This window comes from Netta rufina, assembly GCF_964035555.1.
Source record: "Netta rufina genome assembly, chromosome: 19".
NCBI lineage: Eukaryota > Metazoa > Chordata > Aves > Anseriformes > Anatidae > Netta > Netta rufina.
In genome coordinates, this window is record NC_140143.1 from 8,714,219 (window position 1) to 8,736,542 (window position 22,324).

General features: G+C 51.3%; 2 protein-coding genes across 2 annotated transcripts; both read left to right on the forward strand.

The window, feature by feature from the left end:
* Nucleotides 1-290: 290 nt before the first annotated feature.
* TRIM47 (tripartite motif containing 47) lies at nt 291-9,035 on the forward strand (the record flags this gene model as incomplete). The annotated part of the gene is made up of 6 exons (XM_084298341.1): nt 291-1,109; nt 2,594-2,689; nt 2,780-3,010; nt 3,545-3,740; nt 4,383-4,457; nt 5,429-9,035. The coding sequence occupies 6 exons, from the start codon at nt 291-293 to the stop codon at nt 6,052-6,054; spliced, it is 2,043 nt and encodes a 680-aa protein (XP_084154467.1). The 3' UTR covers nt 6,055-9,035.
* Nucleotides 9,036-11,212: 2,177 nt separating this feature from the next.
* WBP2 (WW domain binding protein 2) lies at nt 11,213-18,617 on the forward strand. The gene is made up of 8 exons (XM_084298279.1): nt 11,213-11,309; nt 12,035-12,143; nt 12,699-12,834; nt 14,439-14,531; nt 14,843-14,959; nt 15,179-15,301; nt 16,655-16,731; nt 17,014-18,617. Exons 1-8 carry the CDS (start codon nt 11,251-11,253, stop codon nt 17,065-17,067), a joined length of 768 nt encoding a protein of 255 aa, XP_084154405.1. The 5' UTR covers nt 11,213-11,250; the 3' UTR covers nt 17,068-18,617.
* Nucleotides 18,618-22,324: the final 3,707 nt, after the last annotated feature.

The window sequence follows — 22,324 nt, forward strand, 5'->3', positions numbered from 1 at the left end:
ACCCCATCCCCACCACCTCCCTCCCAGCTCCTCAGTGTCCCCGAGGACCAGGCCCCCGGCTGCCCTTCCCCATCCCCGGACACGGACTCGGGGACGCGACCTCTGCCCGAGGGGGGCTCCCGGTGCCCCCCTCCCGGCCCCGGGGTGCGCAGCAGCGCCCGGAGGGGCCGAGAGCGGCGGGGGCCGGGGCTCCCCGACGGCGGGCAGGAGGCGGAGCGGGCGGGCGGAGCTCGGTTCCCTCCCTCCCTCCCGCCCCACAGCCGCCGTTGGGGCCGCGGGGGCGAGCAGGGATGGAGGCCACCGCCGGGAGCAGCCGGGCGGTCCCCTCCGCCGCCACCTCGGCGGCGTTGAGGCTAGCGCTGGCCGTGCCGGGTTTGCCCGACGGTCCTTTCGGTTGCCCCATCTGCTTGGATATCCTGAAGGATCCGGTGACGGTGCCGTGCGGGCACAATTTCTGCCAGGGTTGCTTGGGGAAGCTCCGGGGGAGGACGGGCCCCCCCGACGGCGGGGCGGCGGCGGGCGGGGCGGCGGCTGCTCGCTGCCCGCTGTGCCAGGAGCCCTTCCCGGCGGCTCTGCGGCTCCGCAAGAACCGAGCCCTGTGCGAGGTCCTGCCGCTGCTGGGGGCTGCCGGCCCCGCGTCCCCCCCCGTCGAGGCGAGCCCAAACCCGAGCCCACCCGGTGCCGGCTCCCCCCCTCTCACCGCCCCCAGCCCGCCGATGGCGCCGGGAGCCGAGGAGGAGCAGCCGGAGAGGGGAGAGGAGAAAGAGGAGAAGAAAGAGGAAGAGGAGGACGAGGAGGAAGGGGAGGAGGGGGTTTTGTGCGACGTGTGCCCCGAGGGGGCTCGGGCGGCGGCGGCTCGCTCGTGCCTGGTGTGCCTGGCGTCCTTCTGCGGGGCTCACCTGGAGCCCCACCGGCGGTCCCCCGCTTTCCGAGCCCACCGCCTGGTCGCTCCCCTCCGGAGGCTGGAGGAAGGGCTGTGCCCCCGCCACTTGCAGCCCTTCGACGGCTTCTGCCGAGCCGAGCAAACCTGCGTGTGCCCCCGCTGCCGCGCCCACGAGCACCGAGCCCACGACGTGGTGCCCCTCGAGCGGGAGCGGGAGCTCAAGGAGGTGCGTGGGGGGATGCGGGGGGATGTGGGGGGGCCTGGGGGGGTGTAACGGGGCGAGGGTGGGCGCTGGGTGCACGGCGAGGGGTGGGTGGTGGTGCTGTGGGTGCGGCGGGGATGGAATCGCGGCGGGGTGCCATGCATGGGGTGGGCCTTGAACCCTGTTCCCACCTCGTCCCGGTGTGGGGTGCGTGCCGGCGGGGTGCCCCGTGGGATGTGGGGTGGGCTGGCCGATCCCGTTGTCCCTTTGGGTTTGGGGATGGGGGACACGGGCACGTGGGATCTCCCCAGCCCCGCCGCCCCGATGGGGTGCCCGCCCTCTCCGTCTCGTTCCCACAGCTCCGTCAAGGAGGTTTTTCCCCGCGCGCTGGCTCCCTGCCCGGCCTCAGCTCCCGCTCCATGAGCCCTTTGTGCTGCGCCTTTTGGCAGCAGGGTTTTTTTCCGTCACTCCCATTCCCAGATGCGGCTGAGTCACCTCCCAGATTCGCACCCACAAACACCCCCAGGGCTCCCAGCATGAGGCCTGGGCACAGGGCGATGGAGCTGGCAGCGTGGTGGCATCAGGGACCTCAGGGACCTCGGGGGGTTTGCTCATCCCAGGTGTGAACTTGGGACGCAGACAGTGGCAGCCCCGAGCCAGCTCCTGCTCCTTCGTGGGCTCTTGGGGCTGCGGGGAAACCCTTCTGATTAGTCATAGGGGCCTTAAAATAGAAAGCACGCATGATCCCAGCTCCTCGGAGCTGCTGGACCAAGACGGGCGCTGCTCAGCGTCACCTCTGCCACCGCTGTCTGCGGGGAGGGAATGGGGGACAGGGAGGGCGGCTGCCCTGGCTCTCCAGGCGTGAACGCTGCAGGGACCAAGCTCTGGGGGAGAACAGACCCAGCAAAGGGTGCGATGCTCTGCTGGCACCCAAGGGACCTGTCCCCGTGATGGGTAACGGGCTGGTGCTAACAATAGCCCGCCAGGAAACGCCGTGTTCGGACGGTGCTTCCTTTGCAGCAAAACAGCACCCCGTGCTCCCGAGCTGTTTTGCTTTCCTTTTATAAGAAATTTCCAGGGGCCAGGGTGCTCCGTGGCTGCCTCTTGGTTTCTGCACCTGTCCCAAGTGGCTTTTTCCAGCCTTGGCTGTGCAGCTTATTGGTGCTCGCTGCAATCACTGCCTGGGAACGAGCAGAATTTTGCTTTCGAATCCCTGGTTTGTTGTTTCAAGCTGAGAGGGCAGCAGGGAGCATGGAGGTGGGCACTGCGCTTTGCAGCCCGGTTGCCCTTCTCAGTTTTGCTAGAAGTAATCAAGTGAGAAGAGAGACTTGCAGGTTGGATGGGTTTAGAAGGTTCCAGAAGGAGGAAATGGGGAAAATAACTCATGATCTCCTTGCACCCTTCACCTGATGCCCAAAAGCGAAGTCGTGTGGGCTGCGGATTGGCAGGGTTTATTGCTGGGCTCTGAGCAGGGCGCAGAGCTCAGCACTCACCCTTTGTGCCCGCAGGCCCAGCAAGCCAAATTCCTCAGCAATGTGGAGAACGAGCTGGAGGAGCTGGCCGTCACCATCACGCAGACCAAGAAGATGGTGGAGCTCATTAAGGTGACCACGATGGCCCCGCTCCGTTAGCAGGGGGCCGGGGGGCTCCCCTCCCGCTCCCTGTGACACCGACCCCTCTCTCCCTGTGCTCAGGGTGTCGCCATGAAGGAGAAGGAGCGGGTGGAGAAGCTCTTTGCAGAAGCCTCTGAGGTCCTGGCGACCTTCCAGAAGGAGGTGGCCGGCTTCATCGAGGACGGGGAGCGCTCCATGCTGGGGGAGGTCGAGCTCGACCTCCGCTGGAAGGAGGAGAGGCGAGCCAAGCTGGCCCAGTGCAAGCAAAACCTGCAGAACGTCCCCAGCAAGGACACCGTCTACTTCCTCCAGGTGCCTGGGTGGGGATGGCGTTGAGGGGAAGGAGCTGAAGATGCTGTCTGTTGGTTTTGGTTTCGTTTCATGTGGAGCTGGGTGCTGGCAGCCCCGAGATGGGAGGCTGCAGGGTCTCCTCCCTGTTTGCAGCATCCTGCCGCTGCAGGAGCGGGCTGCCAAAGCTTTTTCCTCCACCACCTCCCTCCTTCTCCAGGCCTCAGGAGAAGCTGATGTGTTGGCCAGGCTCAGTACCCAGGTGTGGGGTCGCAGAGGCAGAGGTTGGGGTGCCCCACTGCCCCATCCTGCACCCACCCTGGCCAGGAGAGACCTTTTGGGGAGGAGACGGGCACGGTTGGAGCCCAGCTTTGAAAGGGAGCGAAGAGAAGGCTCCAGGAACACGTGGCCAGGCTCTCCTCCCTTCTGCAAGCCTGATTTCGGGCCAAGTCCTGCGAGCTGACAGTTCCCAAATCCTCTGGGGCAGGGTGGGGTTGCGGAACAAGAGGCAACTTCGGCGCGTTTGAAACCTCCTGAAATTCTGTCTTTTTGGCTCAGGAGTTTCAAGCCTTAAAAATAGCCATGGAAGACAACCTCTCCCCGGCTCCGAGCTTCCAGAACGAGCTCAACTTCACCAAGTGCACCCAGGCCGTGTGCGCCGTGAAGGACATGCTGTCGGCGGTCTGCAAAAAGCAGTGGGACCGCTTGCAGGGGAAAGGCGTCGACGGGTTGAATTTCCAGGAAACGGAGGAAGGTTTGTGCCCGCCCGGCCCCTCTGCCCATGGGTGCTGTGCAGGGCACCCAAACGTGTGCCTTCCCCGCGTGGCCGGGAGATGGCTGCGGGCTCGGGGGCTCCTGGAAGCGCTGGCCCCTCTCTCAGGCCTGGTTGCACAATCGCTGCCTGTGCTAACGCCTCCTCCTTGAGGTTTTATGAATTTTTCCACGGAGACCAGAGACTTGAGAGGCAACAAACAGCCTGGGAGTTAGGCAGGGCCCTGCGGGAGGGGGCAAGTGGCCAAAGAGGCCTCCCGTGAAAGGGGACCGTTTCTTCTGGGACAGGAGATCCCCTCATCGGGCGGGCTGTGGTCTCCCAGGGCTGCCAGGGGTGGGAAACCACGGTGGCTGGAGGTTTGGGACTCTCCCTGGCTGCGTTCCCATCCGGGCTGAGCTCCCTCCTGTCCCTCGTTTTCCTGTGGGAATCGCAGCCGGTTCCTTGTCCCCCTGCCTGTCCCCCTGGGGTGGCAAAAGTGGCCTCTGTCCTTTCCTGGGTCTGATCCCGCAGGGAGAGTTGGAGACACGGCCACAGCTCGGGGTGACGCTTCAGTAACACCCTTGGCGGTGGCAGCAGCACTTTTACTGGTGGCAAACCCCTTCCATCCCTTTTATTTCTTCGCAGCAGTGACCGAGTCACGGTTTCCAGACAAGCCGAACAATCCCGCCTGCCTGGAGAGCCGGGATTACTTCCTGAAATGTAAGCGGCGGCCTTTTGCTTTGACACTTGTTGCCATGGCCCATCTCCCCTCGCTCCTCTCCCCGCCAGCTCCGTCCCGCTCACTGGGCAGGCGCTGGCCCTGCTGCCGTGCGCCAGAGGAAATATTGCTCAGCTAACGGGGAAGTCTCCTCGCTTTCCTGACAACGGCCCTAATCCGTTTAGGTGATTTTTTTTTTCCCTGGCGGTTCTGCCAGAGCAGCTGCCAGGGGGGCTGTAGGCGTGTAATTTCGGCTGCCTTCCAGCCCTGGGTGAATTGGATCCTCGGTTAAATTAGATCGGGGTTTTGTGCCTCTGCCTCGTTGGCCGCAGGGCAGCGGTGGGCACGGAGGGGCGATTTGGGGCTGTGCAAGGAGTTGTGATGAGGCAGGGAAGGTTTGGTGGGAGGATCATGTGGGAGAGGCGTGTGAATTGAGGAAGCTGGGGGCAAAGGGGCCGCAGCCCAGGGCTGCTCTGCTGGGGTGCTGGGTGAGCGGGTGACGGCAGGGCGAGGAAGAGGAAGGTCTGGAAGAGGGCAGGAGATCAGAGAGCCTTGCTGGGGGCAGGTGAGGAAGGGAGGCAAAGCTCTCCTGTGCTCTCTGTGGTTGCCCGAAGCCTGCTTTCATGTGGGATGTTCCTTTCACCAGTCTGTCAGGTGGATTCTTGGATGTCTGATAACATGGTTGGGCTCATTTTGCAGCCTGTCTGCTCTCTCCTCTGCCCAGTAAGCTGTATTCACCCTGGGCATGGGAATGCCACAGTTTTGAGCCCCTTATCCTCACCAGCTGAAATCAGCCATGGGATTTAAAACCAAGAGGACAGGGTGATGGCTTAAGGGTGCTGCAGAAAATGAGCTGCTTGGGGTTGGAAAGGAGCAGGGGAATTGCTGAACGCTGGAGCAGGGGATCAGAGCAGGGAGGGCTGGGGGGATTTCCTCCCTCGTCATCCTCGTGTCTTCTTCCTGCCCTGCACAGTTGCCTTCATCATTGACCTGGACAGCGACACGGCCGACAAATTCATCCAGCTCTTTGGCACCAAAGGAGCCAAGAGGGTGCTTAGCGCCATCCCTTACCCAGAGAGCCCAATCCGCTTCATCAACTGCGAGCAAGTGCTGGGTGTGAACCTCATGAACCGGGGCAACTACTACTGGGAGGTGGAGATCATCGACGGCTGGGTGAGCATCGGTGTCGTCACCGAGGACTTCAACACCCGCGAAGCCTACAACCGCTGCCGCCTGGGGCGCAATGAGAAGTCCTGCTGCCTGCAGTGGAACGGACAGAACTACGTGGCCTGGTTTTGTGGCTTTGAGTCTGTCATCCAGCAGCCATTTTTCCACACGATCGGGGTCTTCCTGGAGTATTCGGAGAAGGCTCTGACCTTCTACGGAGTCAAGGACTCCAAGATGACGTGCCTGCGGCAGCTCAAGTACTCCCCTTTGGGGAAGACTCAGGTAAACCCCTTCCAGAACAAGATCAACTACTACTTCTCCTCTCTGTTCTCGTTAAAGCTGAAGCCGGCCTTCTTCCTGGAGAGCGTTGATGCCCACCTGCAGATTGGGCCACTGAAGAAGGATTGCGTTTCGGTGCTCAAGCGCCGGTAACTTCCCCGAGGGACGGGAAAGCCCAGGAGGGTCTCTCCTGCAGCAGGCCACCGGCATCGCTTCCCTCTGTGTGTGTCCGGGGTTGTGGTGGTCCTCTCTCGCCGCAGCACCTTGCTCAGAAGTGCCACTACATCGCAGAATCGAGCCACCTCAGTCGGGAAACACCTTCAAGATCTCCAAGTGGAACCGTCAGCCTGAGTCCCATCACCAGGCCGTGTCGGGGTGCTGGGCTGCCCGCTCCCTCTCCTCCCTACTTGCTCACGCCACCCAGCGATTCGTGTGGGTCCCTGCTTTGTGCCTTGTGTGTCGCCGCCGCTTTTCCTAGCGTGGGCTCAGCACCGCCTGCACGCTGCTTCCTGAAGTGCCTTTGCAGCAGCAAGCCCGGCGTGGATGGGGTGAAGCCCAAAGCCTCTCCCCGCGGGGCTCGACACCCATCAGTGCCACAAATGGGAAGCACAGATCTCTGCCTTCCCCCAGCTTTGGGATGCTGTGGAAAAGCTGTGGTCCCGCGTGTGCTGGAGCGCCCGGGCTGTTCCCCACCACGGCCAAACATCCCGGCTGGGAAAGGAGAGGAATGCCAGCACAGGTCCTGCCTTGAGAAACAAAGGGAGCAGCCCAGATCAGTTTTGAGGATGTGTTTTCAGTAAACGCATTCTTGGGGAACTGCTTTCAGAAGCCTTACAGTCAAATTTCCCCTCCCTTTTTTGAGGACCCTGCTATTTTAGGGGAGTTTAACACTGTTGAACTCCCAATTCTTCAAGTACCCTGGGCACACTTGAGCTGTAAATGTACCCCGTAGCTTAGAGAGCTTTTCAAGTCACAAAGAGGTGCTGTGAGTATTCCCAGGGGCAAACAGTGTGTCTTAGGGAGAGCTGTGAGGGAGTGCATCAGCTAAAGGTAAAGTTAGTTATTAAGTGGCGCTTTAAACTCTGGGAATAAGTAACAATTAACAAAAACTACTCTCAAGACAGTGTCCCTTCTGGGAAAGGTGGAAACTTCAGGCTGAGAGGCAAAATGCCCATTCGTGTGTCCTAAAGGAGCTTTTCCAGCTCTGCCCTGAAGACGTTACAGAGGCGGCACAGTGCGGCTCCTGTCTCAGCCTGCCCTGCCTTCCTCCAAGTTTATTTTTTCTGGGATTAGTTGGCTACCTACCTCCTGAAGCTTGCTTTACAGAATCGTAATGCTGTGTAATATATACCTACAGAGAAAATATACTGGGCCAGATTCTTTGCTGGCGTGAATGAGTCAGTGATGACACACCAATAGTCAACAGGGATGGAAAATGTCCCACTTAGCTAAATATACAATAAATATATATATATGTATTCCCCAAAGGATAAGCTGGAAATGATAGTGGTATATTCAAAGGGAGACAGGGAAAAAAAGTGAACACGGGGGGAAAAAAAAGGCAGCCACAAAGCCAAGAGGTTTAAAAGTTCTAGCCACGTTTACCTAACCAGTGAGGCTTGAAGAGCTCCTTTACCCATGCTGCCAGCTCCCGCTGGCATGGGCAGAGGTCCCGGCAAACAGCCACTGCTGTCAGCTCTCAGATTTCTGGGCTGAGGGCTCTGAATGCAGCCTCCCCGTCCCCAGGGCAGGGCTGGAGCACTGGTGCGCAGAGGGGACCGCTGGGATGTGCCCGAAACTGCTCCTTCTCCGCTCCTCCTGAAATGCTGCAGGCGGTGGGAAGTGGGGTGTAGGTCTTCCCATGAATGAAGGGAATTTCCCCGATTTCCCCTTCTCAGGATGAAATTGTCACGGCCAGCGGGAATGTGGCCCCCATGGGAATTCACTCCCCATGTCCTGAGCTCCTACCTCGAAAACGCTTTGTTGTGCTCGTGCCAGTTTCCCTCCTGCAAAACAGCCTTTGCACGAGGTGTCAGCGGTGACACAGCGCAGGCATCGGTGCTGTTTTGTTAGCAGCGGAGAGCATTTCGTGTCCGAAATGCCTTGCCAGATAAGAAGGCTGGAGACGTGCGGCAGCCTGTGCTTGGTGATGTGCTGGGAGGAAGAGGAAGGTAACCTTGATCTGTGCTGCACGCCTGCGGGAAGAGATCTCGCATATGGGCTGATGTCTTGGCTCAGGCTGGGCCCCAAATGTCATTTATTCAGGCAAAACTCCCACCATTTGCAGCGAGGAGTTTTGCCAGAGTAAATACAGTGGATCTGGGCCTTTGCCCCATTTCGTTTGGCCGTGGGCGGATTGATGGCTCCCTGGGGGAACGGTGCGCTTGAGCCACGATCCCTCCCTTCCCGGTGTTGCCCAACGCAAAGACGTGAGCCTCTGCTCCTTGAGGGTTTGAGATGGCTTGCAGGGATCCAACACTTTTCCCTTTCCATCCCTGCAGCCGCAGGAGGACGCGTCAGGAGCCTGGGCTCTGCTTCTGCTGGTGCCACTGCTGTCTGCGGCGGGGGCGAGTCGCTTAATTCTTGTCTGCCTCCATAGCTGGGGTGCTGACATGCAGCTTTCCAGAGGGTTTGGAGAGCTCCTGTAGATGCAGTGTGTTTGGAAAGTGTTATCAAACCCTCTCCTTCCTGCTGCTGTTTTTTATCCTAGTTGGAAGTGCTATAAATCCTGATGGTTTAGGGCATAAAGCAAATTCTGACCGATTTAAGATTGGGGCTATCCCTCCAGGGTGTTGGACCAGAGTTTGCTTTGTGTTGCCAATAATTTGGGGTGTAAACTGGAATGATTAGGAAATGTGCACTATACCAGCCTTGGATTTCTGATTTTTTTTTTGCTGTAAATGAAAGGATAAACACAGCATGTGGTGAGTTTAGATAGATAGCACTTTGCAATTTAAACAGCCTTTCCATGCTCCCTTGAGTTATTTTTGCTGTCACAGAGTGTTCCTCTTTTTAATTAGGATTTTTAAATATACAGTTACTGTAGCGTCTTTTACAGTGTGTGAAGAAACTGTAACAGAATAATATAATGTTGGTGGAGACTATGATTTGCCATTAAATGTTACACAAACATAGCTCTGGGTTGTCTCTCCTTTAAATACCAAACCACTGAAGTTGTCCTATTATCCCCTGTTTATATTTTCCGTGTCCTGTACATCTGGCATCAAATCGCAGCGATTTTATTTTCCAAGAGTGTCTGAGGGGTTTGTGCCAAATACACATTTTTATTGCTGGAGTACAAAAGGAGCGGAAGAATCCTGGAATCCAACAGCAATATTGTCAGTTCTGGGCAGTTCAAAACAATGGATGTCTCAATTCCCTCCTTGCCTCTTTTATACCCCTGTCCTCGACTTAGAAATAACAATGTTGAAAGGAACAGGTTAGGCGTTTTTTCCTTAGTGTTTTCATCTGGGTATAAATTTCCAAGGTTTTCCATGTAACAAGGAGGTTCAGAGTTTCCCATGCATGCCAGCACTTTTTTTTTAAATGAAGGCTGAGTTTCTTAATAGCAAATGTCAGCTGGAGCTATGAGAAGAACATCACTGAGCAAGTATTAGTTCATGAGAGGTGGCAGTGCTTCAGCTGGGAGCTGTGGTGGAAGCTGCGTGAATGTCTGCTACTGACTTTAATAGGAGAGGAATTGAGGCTGTTTGTTATAACCATTTCTTAAAAGGGAAACTTACAACTTATTGAAAAAGCGGATATGAAAAGCACAAACTTGTGCTTTTCTTGCCAGGAACTGTGCAGATTGTGTCACTGCATTTATTCTAATCTGACTTCCATTGTGTGGTGTTTCTCGTTTTTCCCCTACCCCAGCTGATTCCCAGGCACTCAGAAAGAGCTGGAGGGGGCTGGGCTGTAAGCACTGCAGGGAAAAGCTCAAATCCATGTAAAAAGATAAAATTTTGGATAGTATATGTTCTTAATGTATATTTGTGCATTATAATATGAGGAGCCCTTTTAATGAAATTATGCAATCATACTTTTTATTATTATTGTTATTATTTTTTAAGAGCTAACTCCTGCTCAGCTGGAGCAGCAGATAATACCCAGCCTAAAGCTATGCTAACACCACGGATATTTTCCTGTACCCAGATTTCTGCCAGGCAGACAGGGTGCTGTCTTGTAGGGTGACTGTTCAGTCCTTCCAGAGTACCCTGTGCAAATATAAGGGGGTAATTCTAGGAACCCAAAGCATGGTTTGGATCCAATATTGGACAAAAGTCTGTCTGCAGGTGTATGAAATCAAGCGTGAATTAAAAGAATGATGGAAACCAAGCAAGCCTATTTGCTATTAAAGGGACTAAGCCTCACTTTAGGAATAGTACCACTAGATTTGTGCGATTTTTATTCTGAACACCTGAATTCTGCCCTGACCAACCAGTGAAAGTCCAATTTTGTCTCTGTTTCTTTTACTTATGGGCTTTTCCCTGGGAGAGGCTTCCAAAGACCATTAAAATCGCTTGTGGTTGCATGGTTTTTGTACAAAAAAAAAAAAAAAAGAACTTGCGTGCAAAACTGGATAGCCTGCTAGGAAAAGCATTTCAGCCACTAGTGGGCTGGCCCGGAAACGTCTTCCAAAAAAAAAGACATGCAAACCACAAGAAAATACAAGCGGATTTGAAAGCTGTCAGGGTGCTGGGCAAACTCCCCTTGCTTTCTCTGTGAGTGGTGTGGCATGGACTAAAATAGGAAGCTGGGAAAACTGCTGCCAAATGAGGCAGGCTCCAAATAACTTAAATAATTTTATTATATATGGTCAGAGGGCCGTGTAATCAGATGATTAATGGGTTTGTAAACATGTTTAGGAGGTCTCCTGAAAAGGAGACCAGCTCTTTGGATTATCCCTCCTGTTATGTCTAGAAAACAGAAAATTTAATACAATCTCAGCAGCTGGCTGTGGCTCAGTAAATTAACGCTGGCTGCTAATTGCGGAGGGCTCCTCGGGGATGGTGAGGCTGTGGCGGGTGGGCCCCAGGGGGTTTTGTGGGGGAGGATGGAAGTGGTGAGTGCAGCTGCGGGATGCGATTCTGGGCAGAAGAGGGGTGGGAGCACCCCTCACAGCGCTCAGTAACCGGGCCGGGAGCCATGACTCCCAAATCAGATTTTTAATTTTTTATTTATTTATTGGAGGGGTGGGGGGTGAAACATGGCGCCGGGGGGCGGGAGACTACAACTCCCATCATGCCCCGCGCGCAGCGGAGACCCACCCCGCCGATAGCTTCGCCAGCCGCGCATGCGCAGAGCGGGCCGGAGGCTGCGAAGCGGCGGCGGCGTTCGGCTGGGGCCATGGCGCTGAACAGGAACCACTCGGAGGGCGGCGGCGTCATCATCAACAACAGCGAGAGGTGAGGGGGGCCCCTCACGGCCCCGGGGGGCGGCCATGGCCCCCTTCCTCCCCCCTCCCCTCGGGGGGTCCGGTGGGGACGGGACGGGAGGGGAGGGGGCGAGAGGGGCGGGGCCAGAGGGGTCACGTGGTGCCGGGGGGGGCTCGCGCACCCCCCGCCATTTTGTGTATGGGGCGGGGGGGGGGTTAACCCTTTCGGTGCCGGGCTGGTGCGTGGGGGGGGGGGGCTGGATAAAAGGGGGGGCAGCCCCGGTGGTGGCGCTCCCCCGGTTCCTGAAGGCCAGGGAGGGGACGCGGCTCCTCCCAACCCCCTTCTTGTGCCTGAGGTGCCCCAGCCGTGGCTTTGGACCTTCCTCAGCCTCGTTGTGTAACCCAGGCTGAGCAGCGCCTGCCTCAGCGGCCCCTGCTCTGGGCTGGTGGTGGTGGGGCGCCAGAACATAATTAATAAATAAATAAATAAATAAATAAATGTGCTTACCTCGAGGTCTGGGTCAGTTTGACTGGCTGGATGCGCTGCCTGGCTGTGGCAGCACACTGAGGAAGGAGCCCAGGGCTGCTGAAGTTGCTGCAGCCAACAGTAACGACAAAAAGTGCCAGCAGAACGATTTGTGTCTGCTCAGCACTGACCTGAAGTCACACCCAGCTGTGGCAGGTCCCTAAGCTGTGTGCATTTTGCACTTCTGTCTGAACTGTAACACCGTGTCTCTTCTCCTGTCTTGTTCGCAGCGTTTTGATGACCTATGACCACGTAGAAATCACCTTCAGTGATATCGAACCCATGCCAGATGCCTTCAAAGGGACCAAGAAAGGGAGTGTTTTCTTGACTCCCTACAGAGTAAGTAGTAAAAGGCTTTATCTTGCGTGAGGAGATAAATGTTCTTCATGGTTCTGTATTTAAATGCTCTCCACGCATGAAAGTCAGGATAATCTACTACTCCTTGAAGTATGGCTCATCCTCTCCCTCTGGGGAGCATTATGAATACATTGCGTGTCCTGTCTATTCGTCAAAAGATAATAAATCTGATTACTTCTTGTACAAGCAGCTGTTTAGTCCATTAGGCAGCTTCAGAATTGGAAATTAGCAGTGGTCTGGAAATGCTGGATGCAACAGTTCAGCTACTAAATCATAGCTGTGCGGAGCAGCAAGTTCTCTAGAAATTGGAAGGAGTATTATCTTAGCAAGTGTAATCTTTCTGGATGGCTTTATTGCCTTGAGGCTTCAGTTTCCCCTTGTGACTGTTCCGTGTAGCTTAGGGCTTGCAGAAATGACAAGGATCTTTAAGTGTGGGAAGCAGCTTCAGTCCATCGAGAAGTCTCTTCAGATAATAAACTGGGGCTGCGTTTCCTGTTTGTTTTAAACAGCCTTTGTAATGTTACTTTCTTTTTTTAGGTTATCTTTGTATCGAAGGGAAAGGATGCTATGCAATCTTTTGGGATGGCCTTTTATTTGTTGAAAGATTGTGAAATTAAGCAACCTGTCTTTGGAGCAAATTATATCAAGGGTACAGTGAAAGCAGAGGCGGGAGGTATGTATGGTACTGATATGCAGTTAAACTAAGATACAGGATGTATAATTTTTAGTGAAATAATTATGCAATGTAACCCAAACTTGGATACTGACCACATGGGTTCTTACAGTACTGCTAAAATGCGTTTTTCTCTTTGAAACCAGCAGCTAAAAATATTCCCCTTGTCTGCTGTCTGCACAGTGACAATGAACAGATCTGTTCTGGAACTGATCTCATTCTTGCCCTCTGTACAAAATCCTGAGTTCAGTCAACCAAGTGATCTCACTGAGTAAACATCAGAGCAGAGAGCAGGCTGCGATGGCAAAACAGAGGATGTCATTTAGCTTTGGTCACTTGGGCTTATTTCTTAGTTCTGTGTCCAGATCCCATGGCAAACAGGCCTGATCCTTTCTGGATCGATGTGGGTTTTGAGGTGCCGATCTCCAGAGCACTGCTCTCCATCGTTTCCTGTGAAATTCAAGGAAAAGCATGTTACTGCTGTAGTGCATCTTGGAAGTAAAATGCCACGTGCTTGGAAAAGAATGAACTATCTTGACATTAGGGAATCTTCAAGTGGCAGTTTCAAACATTCATATTATGTTCAATTGGAAGATTCTGGTAGACTTTTTCTCAGTTTTTTTTTGAATCACTCTCTTGTACTTCTGCTTTTTTACCAAGGTGTAGATCAGTAAACTCTTTTTCATCCCCAGCCTGATTTATTCTATTAGCTGTGTCACTGCAATCACAGCGCAGTGCTTAGGAGACTTCAGTCTATTACCCTGAAATCAGCATTACAGCTTCTGTATGGGAGCACAACGGGACCGTCCAGCATGAGAGAAAGGCCGAGCAGTAAGGACAAACACTGTAAACTGTGTGAAAGGCAAACTGCTTCAGCTAAAATCTCTGCGAGTTTTCCCCAGAGGCTGTCTCCTTTAATGAGGATGTTGCTTTAACAGCCACGAGAGTCTGGTTTACCTCAAAAGGTTCTTTAATCTACACGTCCCTGTTTCAGCACTGACACAGCTACTGCTTTGAGGCATTGTTGGGACCGTGGGCTGTGCATGTTTTTCTTTTTTAGCCTGTAATATGAGATGTTGCTAATTTATTTTTTTAATTATCCTGACTTGATATATTTCCTATGGACTTAATGGATTTACGTGGTCCATGTTTTTCATTAAGCTCTTTGCTTCACTGGGCACTCGAACTCCCAAACTAATTTATAGCTGACAGTTAGGTGTAGTTGCAAAAGCCTTCTAGCAAACAGGATTAACAAAATCCCTGTCTTCTGCACTAATCTTATACAAAGCTAGAGTAAATCCAGCACTTCTGATAGCTTGGTCTGTTGGCAGCCAGTATGATAACAGGCACAACTTCAGAAAGCTATTGAACGTCTTCCCCCATTGATTCTTTTTTTCAGGTGTCTCTTGACCTGAAAATATCATCCCGTGTGAAATTTTCTGATAATAGGGTAATTCTGTTGCTTTATCTGCAGTTTCCTCTTGGATATTTGGGATAAGCTCTTTAAAGAATTACGTACAGGACATCTGTAGATAAAGCACAGAAGCTAAATAGCACCAAAATGGCTTCTCCTTAATTGTGAATTCTGTCTTTCCTCCCTGCAGGTGGCTGGGAAGGATCTGCCACGTTCAAGATGACTTTTTCAGCTGGGGGCGCTATCGAGTTTGGACAGCGTATGCTGCAAGTGGCATCCCAAGGTATGGGAGCCTGGTGGTGTCTGCCACTTGGTTTTGTGGTTTTGGGAGGCCTTGCCTTAATCTTACAGCAGTGGCAGTTTTAATTCGGAACAGGTTGGATTCCAGTCCGTGTGTCAGGCTGTATCTTCAACTTACTTGCTTTGAAAAAAGCTTTTTTTTTTCACGTGCAACTAGCAGTGTTTTTATAGGATTGGAGCTTATTTTATTTATTTTTTTTTTCAGATGAGGACTCTTAGTTTGTTGTAGTTCTTGGTCTGTACGTTATGCGGGTTTGATGTTCTGTTGGGGTGAAATTATCTTTACTTCTTTAGCCTCCAGAGGTGAAGTGCCCAATGGAGCTTATGGCTATTCCTATATGCCCAACGGATCCTATGCTTTTGCACCACCTGCAGCTAATGGGGGATATCCATACCCACCACCTCCTCCTGGTAAGTCTGAGGGTTGAGAACGGGGATCATTCTAGTTAGCAAAAGTTTGAATAACTAAAACAGGGTTAGAAATACTAATTTGACATTATCTCTGACATTGGATCTGATGCCTTGTGCAACTTCTTTCTCAGTGTATTTGCCTGTGGCTGGTTTTGGCTGTGTGCTGTGACCCACCCAAAGGAGTTAAGCCTTTTGCTGTGTTATCTCCTTTCCTGACAGAGTTTTATCCTCCCCCTCCTGTTGGGGGTGCAGATATGGGTTACATGCAGCTTCCCCCCCCGCCGTACCCGGGGCCCATGGAACCCCCCACCAGCGGTCCTGATCTGCCTTCCACTCCTGCAGGTAAGAGTTGTGAGGTGAATGAGCTCCCAGCTGCTTTATAACGTCCCTAGCACTGGTGTTGGGGAGGAGTGGGCAGACGTTCTCTGGCACTGCTTCTTGACAACAGCTGTGCAAAAATGTATAAGGAGTCATTGTGTAAAAGGCTGAGGCTGTTGAGCATCAGTGTTACTGCTCAGAAAAGTCATGTAGCTTTGTTACCCTCATTGGGCTTTCATGTCTTACCTCTCGGGGGAACTCAGAGTCAGCTTAGAAGCTTCACTTAAGTTATAATTGTTCAGGAGAGAGGGGGGGGGGCTTAGGGAGCTCCACTAATCTTCAGCCTTGTATATCCAGCTCAGTGTGGAGGCCAGCCTGGTTCTCACCAATGCCATCAGCAGATAGTTTGCAATTGGCTTTATTTTTGTTGTGACAAGAAAAAACAAACAAACAAACAAAAAAACCCCCCACCCAACACTTGTGATTCTGTTGTGGTAATCTTGCTCTGTTAGGTGAATAAAAAGAAATTGACGTTGCAATTGATGTTGATGTTTCTTGCCTGTGTTAGTTAGCAAATATGCCTTTGCTGATACCTGCTCCCTGTTCTCCCATTTCCCTCTAACCTGCTTGCTTTTGCTTAAACAATTTGGAACTGAGGAACAGATCATGGAAAGGAGCTGGGGAAAAGTCAGTCTTGTTTTTATTCATTTTGGATTTATCAAAATGATTTGGAACATGATTTTGAACAGTCTGCATGTGGGAAAAAATGAGAAATTAGCTTTTGTGGCTGGACAGAACCATAGATTTCTCATAGATAAGGACACTTATCTGAGTAAGCTTAACTGGTCTCTGGTTTGAATAAATAACCCATCATCATTGAACTATTATTTGGAAGATGGCATGGATCCAGATGGGCGTACAGGACTTTTATATTCCGCAGAAATAAAGGATCTGGATTGTCTTCATAAATTACCTCCTACTAAGTAAATCCTCTGAGTTGCTATAAACTTGTGCTGATTTTTGTTTTGTATTTCCACTCCCGAGAAGGATGGTTGGTTGACTGCCTTTTTAAGGGTTATGGTCTGTATTCAGGCAAAACAGCTGTTAGTGTTTATATGTGGGCTAACAAGCAACTTCCAGGTGACATTTCCAAACTAAGTCTCGGTCTGTTTCGCCTCTCTTTTGACAGTCCTGTGGCAACTGAATCTGCTATTTGGAAGAGTTAATGCTTGGTTGTTGTGTTTATGTTGCAGCTATTTTGGAAATTGAGGGTTTCTAAGATAGTGCTTAGTAACAGTTAATGGCCAAGACTGTGGAGTTTTGATTATAAAATTTCTTTGTATGTCACCAAATTTGTAACTTCTGTTTCCGTGACAGCTGAAGCGAAAGCTGCTGAAGCTGCTGCCAGTGCTTACTACAACCCAGTCAACCCACATAACGTCTATATGCCCACGGTAAGTTCCTCTATCATTTTTTTTATCAGCTTGAGTGTTTGCTGTCTGCAAAACAAGTCCACGTTTCCATCAAGGAAACTGGTCTATGCTAAAATCAAGTTTCTGGAAGGGTTTTCTGCTCATGAGAGAGTCACAATCATGTACAAGTAGCAAAGGTTCCAAAGTACCATGTTGTGTTAGCAGTTCTTTTTCTCAGTGACACAACAAAGTTTGTCTGAATCGATTGCTTTGTTTTGTTTCCCTTAGCTATGAATTGATGTTCTTTTATTGTCTTTACTTCAGGACCAGCCACCCCCTCCTCCGTACTTCCCACCAGAGGATAAGAAAAACCAATAAGCTACCACAGAACTTCTCCACGACTCATCGCTTTCTTACTTCCCATTTTGGCTGAATCTTGGGGCATGGTCCATAACACTGAGGAGTAGAGCCTTACCTCAAGGCACATGGCTTTCCTGGACTTTAGTGGTAGATATGTGCAGAGCAAGGGGAGAGAATTCAACAGCCTTGGTACCTCGTAGAGCTCTGGGGGTTTGCCGTCCTACCACAGTATTCCCTTCTCCCTGTGCACGCCATCACTAGAACTGGAGGTTGTCTTTGTGATAGTTTCCTTTGTCTGTTTTCTTTCATCCTTAAATTGTACCTCTTTAGAGTAAGCACCTGCTCCAGACTCATAATTAATAAGCTCATAACGTAGGAACAAGGTTGTTGAGGGGTCTTGACTTTACCAAGACTATCTCTGGACACAGGGATGTCTCTGGGTATCCCTCTCAACCCAGAGAGTCACATCCAACTTTTCCCTCCCCTACCAAGAAAGGGCTTCAAAAGGAACCTTTGGAATCTCAGAGGAAATAGATATCTATTAAATTTAGCAGATATCTATTAAACTTATTTTCAAATAAGTTGTTCCTAACCATCGCGACAAATAATCCGATAACCCTCCAAGTTTTCCTGCTGTGCACTATGGTGATGCTGACAAGTTTCCTTTTTTTTCTTTTAGGAAAACATACTGCCCGTGGCTGATTAGTAGCATCTAACTAGTTACAGATCATATGGGAACACTAATTTTCTGTTGTCTCTTTTTTCCAGTTAGATATGTGGGCTTGAGATCACTAAGTCCTGGGTATTGTCTTTATAGTCATTAATGCACTTTTTTTTTTTTTTTCTCTGCTGTAACACAAGTTACACCTTTTGGCCAGTGAAGCATCTTAATCCTGTGGTTTAACTGGTGAATTAATAGGTAATAGGGAGAAAATAGTTGCTTCTGCCCTGGAAGCACTTGAGAGAATATGCAAAAAGGTGGAATAAGTTGTTGGGTATAACTGAGCAGTTGAATGTTGTTTAATGCTGTTAGTGTTCCTGGATCAGCTGTGAATTCACTTCTCAGTAACTGGAATGTCAGCTCCCTGGACTGAGGGCTCAAGCATTTTCCTTCCGTGACGTTGATTCTTTGATCTCATTAGCAATGACTGTAGTGCTCAGAACCTCTGCAGGACTGGGCAGTAACCAGGTTGTGAAACTGCGTTGTACAAAGCTTTGCACAAATCAGATTTTACTGACTTCTGACAGCGTCTGTGAGAGAGAGAAGATCCGTCCCAGCAAGTGTGAAGAAAGATCATGTGCTAGGGAAGTGCTGAGACTTACTGCATGCAGCCTGCTTGGAGAGAAAAACGGTCCACCTCTTGTTTTCTTTTCATTTGAGTCTAGGTGATTAATGGAATTGCTACTCTCTGTGCACTGACTTTTCTAGAATTGCTACTGCAGTGATGTAAAGAAATGGTTATTTTAAAAAATATATATTTATTTTGAAGATGTTTGATTAATATATTAATGTGAAATGACTTTTGAATGCAGATTTGTTTTGCTGAGACTGTGAAGTAAAGAGAAATCAGCTCAAAAATTAGTGTGTGTCTCAATTTGTGTGTCTCAATGGGCAAAGCTGGCAGTGACTTAGTAGCTTTGGATGGGGGCAGAGGGAATTTAAACAGCAAAATTGCTTGGCACAGGGGGATTTTCTTCTTGCATTGGCTTGTCATTGGTGGCATTAGTCACTTGACTTCTCTTGAATTGGGCTTACTTTGTGAAATGATAATCAGGTGTTAAATCTTTACAAATGCCCATTTCCTGGATCCTGTTGTAAATTGGTGACGCAGCTGCTCAACATTTTACCAAGATTGTTGTTTTTTCCAGACTAGTTGTCCTGGTAATCCTTTGCAATCTATTGCTGAAAGTAGTTGTTGAGGAGCAAAGAGTTAGGAGACAGCAAAAAATTAGTGCCTCTAAAATCTGTCTCTAATTACCAGACAACAATCCCTGATTTTATCTTTTTTTTTTTTTTTTTTTTTTTTTTTTTAATAGTGTTCTGAGATGTCTGGACAGCTGTGTTCAGCTAGGTCTGAACTCTCTAAGGTGGTGTGGTTCTACCCAGTAGCTCTTCCTGGAAAACCAGGAGCCAAACTTTGCGTGGCTTTGTTCTTTTTCTGAGCTGTAAGGAGCCACCTCAAAGTTCTGGCCCAGCTGGTGTGGACATCTTCCAAATTCTGCTCTTCTACATCATGTTTGTCCTCCCACATAACTGTTTTACTGAGTTTTAACTGTTTTAGGCTGGCCCATCTACTTGGGATTGTTTTCCGTAGCAAGAGGTGGGCGGAGAAGGAAAGCACTAAGACAGATATTAAGACACATGTTACAGCCCAGGGAGAATGCAATAAATCCTGTTTTGGGAATTAAATTACTTCAATTCTAGATTTCTTGAATGATTATCAGTCCTACTGTAAGACACTGCAGGAAGCTGCTGCTGTAGTTCTGTCAAACCACTCTGTACTCTAGGACTCCTACTCTGTTTCAAAACATCTGTGTCCCACTTACTCTCTACTCCCAGACAGATATTCCTAGAAAACAGTTTGTACAAAGCCTCCAGGTCTCTAGCCCAGTACCACTTACAGTACAGCTCTCATGCAAGCAATCAGCACAAACACAAGTTGTTTTATTTGTTTAATTATTTTTAGTTTCCTTCCACAACCAAGTCTGCTTGAGAGAAGAAACATTTAGCTACTTGTTTGGATGAGAACTTGGCTCCATGGCTCCAACAAAGTCTTTTCCATCAGGGCAGGCAAGTGGTAAGATCTGCAGGGAGACCACGATGTTTGCTGCCTTAAAAAATAAATAAATGGGTGGGTGGATCAGGCTAGAAGAAATAAAGTACTTGTCTCCTTAATGTGACGTTAGTGAGCTAAGTCAATGGCTTGTCAGTGAATGCTAGACCTCAGCATAGTCTGTGGGGAGGAGAGAAGGAGCAAGTCAAAAACGAGATTGATCGTGGTTTTCTTGGTACATTTGGAGCAAGATGGTGAGGATTGAAGCAAGTTTTGGTGATGCTGAAGCTGTGGGGGCCAAAAGGCCAGGCTAGTCACACAGAACAGCTCGTGCTGGTGTTAGGTTGAGCGGAGCTGCATGACTTAGGAGGGTGCAGGTTTTGGCCAGCTAGATGCTGGTGAGAATCTGTGCCTTGCTCATAAAAACCTGAAAACCCAGATTTGTCTTGGGTAATCAGCACTTGCTGGTAGCTCCCTGATGGGAAGAGTGAGCAGTGCTCAGCTTTGTAAAGGGCTTAGAGGGGGTTCAAGGATCACTTGGTCCCGCTGCCCATGTACAGGGCCAGATTTTAAGTACTAAAGTAGAAAAGTTGTACTGAAAGTTGTCTTCTGCTCTGGAAGTGGTGATGGGAGTAGGGCAGGAGGAAGTGTACATGAGGATGTCTCCAGATCTAATCTGTGCTTGAGTGATTCATCAGTTATGTGGCAGAAACACTGGCCTATGAAAGCTAAATCCAAGCCATTAAATCCTAACGTTTGGCTGGTACTATGTCCTTGAACAGACAGGCAGGGCAGAGGGAACAGTTAGTGTTAGTAAATCTTTTGGCATAGGCAGTACGTATACAATTGTCTTCTGGATGTGATGTTGGATCTTTGTTTGAGAAGTCGCTCACGTGCCCTTTGGGCCTGCTTCCCCTCCCCGAGTATGGGGCTGTTTCCCTCCTTCGCTGTGGTGTGGTGAAACTGGGTATTTCTAAAGTGCCTGGAGATCTTGTGCAAAGCTCTGTTACTGCAGGAACTGCAGGTGCTGGTTGCAGACGTCCTGCTGCAGGATCTGAAAGCCTTGCTGAAACCCCTGGGGGCTGGTGAAGGGCTTTGCCCTGGACGGATGGGGCTTGCACCTGCTTGCTCAGGAAGGCCTCCAGCCAAAGGAGAGAGCAGGCCCTCCTCAGCTGGTTATCATTATTTTTCATGATTTCCCTTCTAGCTGGGGAAATGGACAGCAGCTAGGCCAGCTTTGCTCGTGCCTGCCACGTGTCCCTTTGGGGACTGCCGCGATTGCCCACCATTTCCCATCAGCAGACGGTCAAACTGCAGTTCAGCCATGCGAGGATGTCCTGATTTATGATTTTGCAGTGCCGTCCGCCTCCGTGAGCACAGCTGAAGGAGGCGTGGGGTGAACTTGGGACTGAGCTGGTCCTGGAGCAGCCGCTGCCAGGAGCGCAGCCAGCCCTTGCTGGTGAGCTGCTGGGGGGGCTCCTGTGGTACCCCTGCGGGCACCCCCGGGGCAGCAGCTGGCAATGGCTTGTGTCAGCTGCAAATAACACCCAGCTGGGCACAGAAGTCAGGTTCTGCTAACACAAGCCACAATAAAAGAGGTGCTTTCAAGCCTTACGAGCAAACCTGAGTGACAAATGTGGGGTTTTGCGGGTTGGCTTGAAATGCCAGGACAAAGCGAGGCGGGGACCTTCATTTTAGGCAAGGGTTTTTCTCCGCAGTCACACTTGCCTTTATTACTCACCCGTCTGCTCCCCGGGGTGAGTCAGCTCAGAGAGCTGCCTGCCATCATGGGACCCAACTGGAAACCGGTATTTCAGCACCCTCCTTGCTCAAGGGCCGCCGGGGAGAGGCCACAGCGGGCCGGGAAGGAGCCACAAAACTGTGAGAGCCTGGACTGCTGCATACACGTGGACTGGGAAAACCTCTGCTGCATCCTCCTGGCTGCTGTTGGGTGACAGATTTCTGACACAGGTGGGTACCGGAGCAAAAGGTATGGGTTCGGACCACGCTGCTTGGAGCTGGGCTGGGAGCTCAGCAAATCCTGTCCATCGACATTTTTCCTTGCCCTTGCTGGAGCCTCGTCTCTCCAGCCTGGCTCTGTACTTTGCTCTGCAAGGGCTGGGTCCTGCCTGGGAAGCAGTCGCTCTCCCCGTGGCACGCAGCAGCTGCCATAAAGCTGGGTGTTTTGGCTCGTCTGCTCGGGATCTGCAGGCAAGGGGGTCAGCCCTGCGATCCCTGCCTTTTGTCCCACTTTTTGTCTGTGGGGGCTCAGGGCAGCTTTGTCAGAGGAGCTTTAGCATGCGTTGGAGCAGTGAGCAGTGAGGCTGGTCACTGATCCTGCATGCATGCTCCAGGCCAGGCATGAATGCGCTCAATGCGCTCTGTGCTGGCATGCCTGGACCCCGGTGTCAGCCCCAGATTCTCACAAGCATCCCCCTGAGGCTTGAGTATGCATCGCTCCTGCTGCTCTGAGCCCAGTGCTGAGAGCTGGCAGGCTGAGT

Bases quoted from the DNA above. Each gene is read 5' to 3' on its own strand.
- WBP2 (XM_084298279.1), top strand. From the start codon at position 11,251: ATGGCGCTGAACAGGAACCACTCGGAGGGCGGCGGCGTCATCATCAAC. The intron at 12,144-12,698 runs GTAAGTAGTAAA...TTCTTTTTTTAG, and splicing joins TTTTCTTGACTCCCTACAGA to GTTATCTTTGTATCGAAGGG. The intron at 16,732-17,013 runs GTAAGTTCCTCT...TCTTTACTTCAG, and splicing joins ATAACGTCTATATGCCCACG to GACCAGCCACCCCCTCCTCC.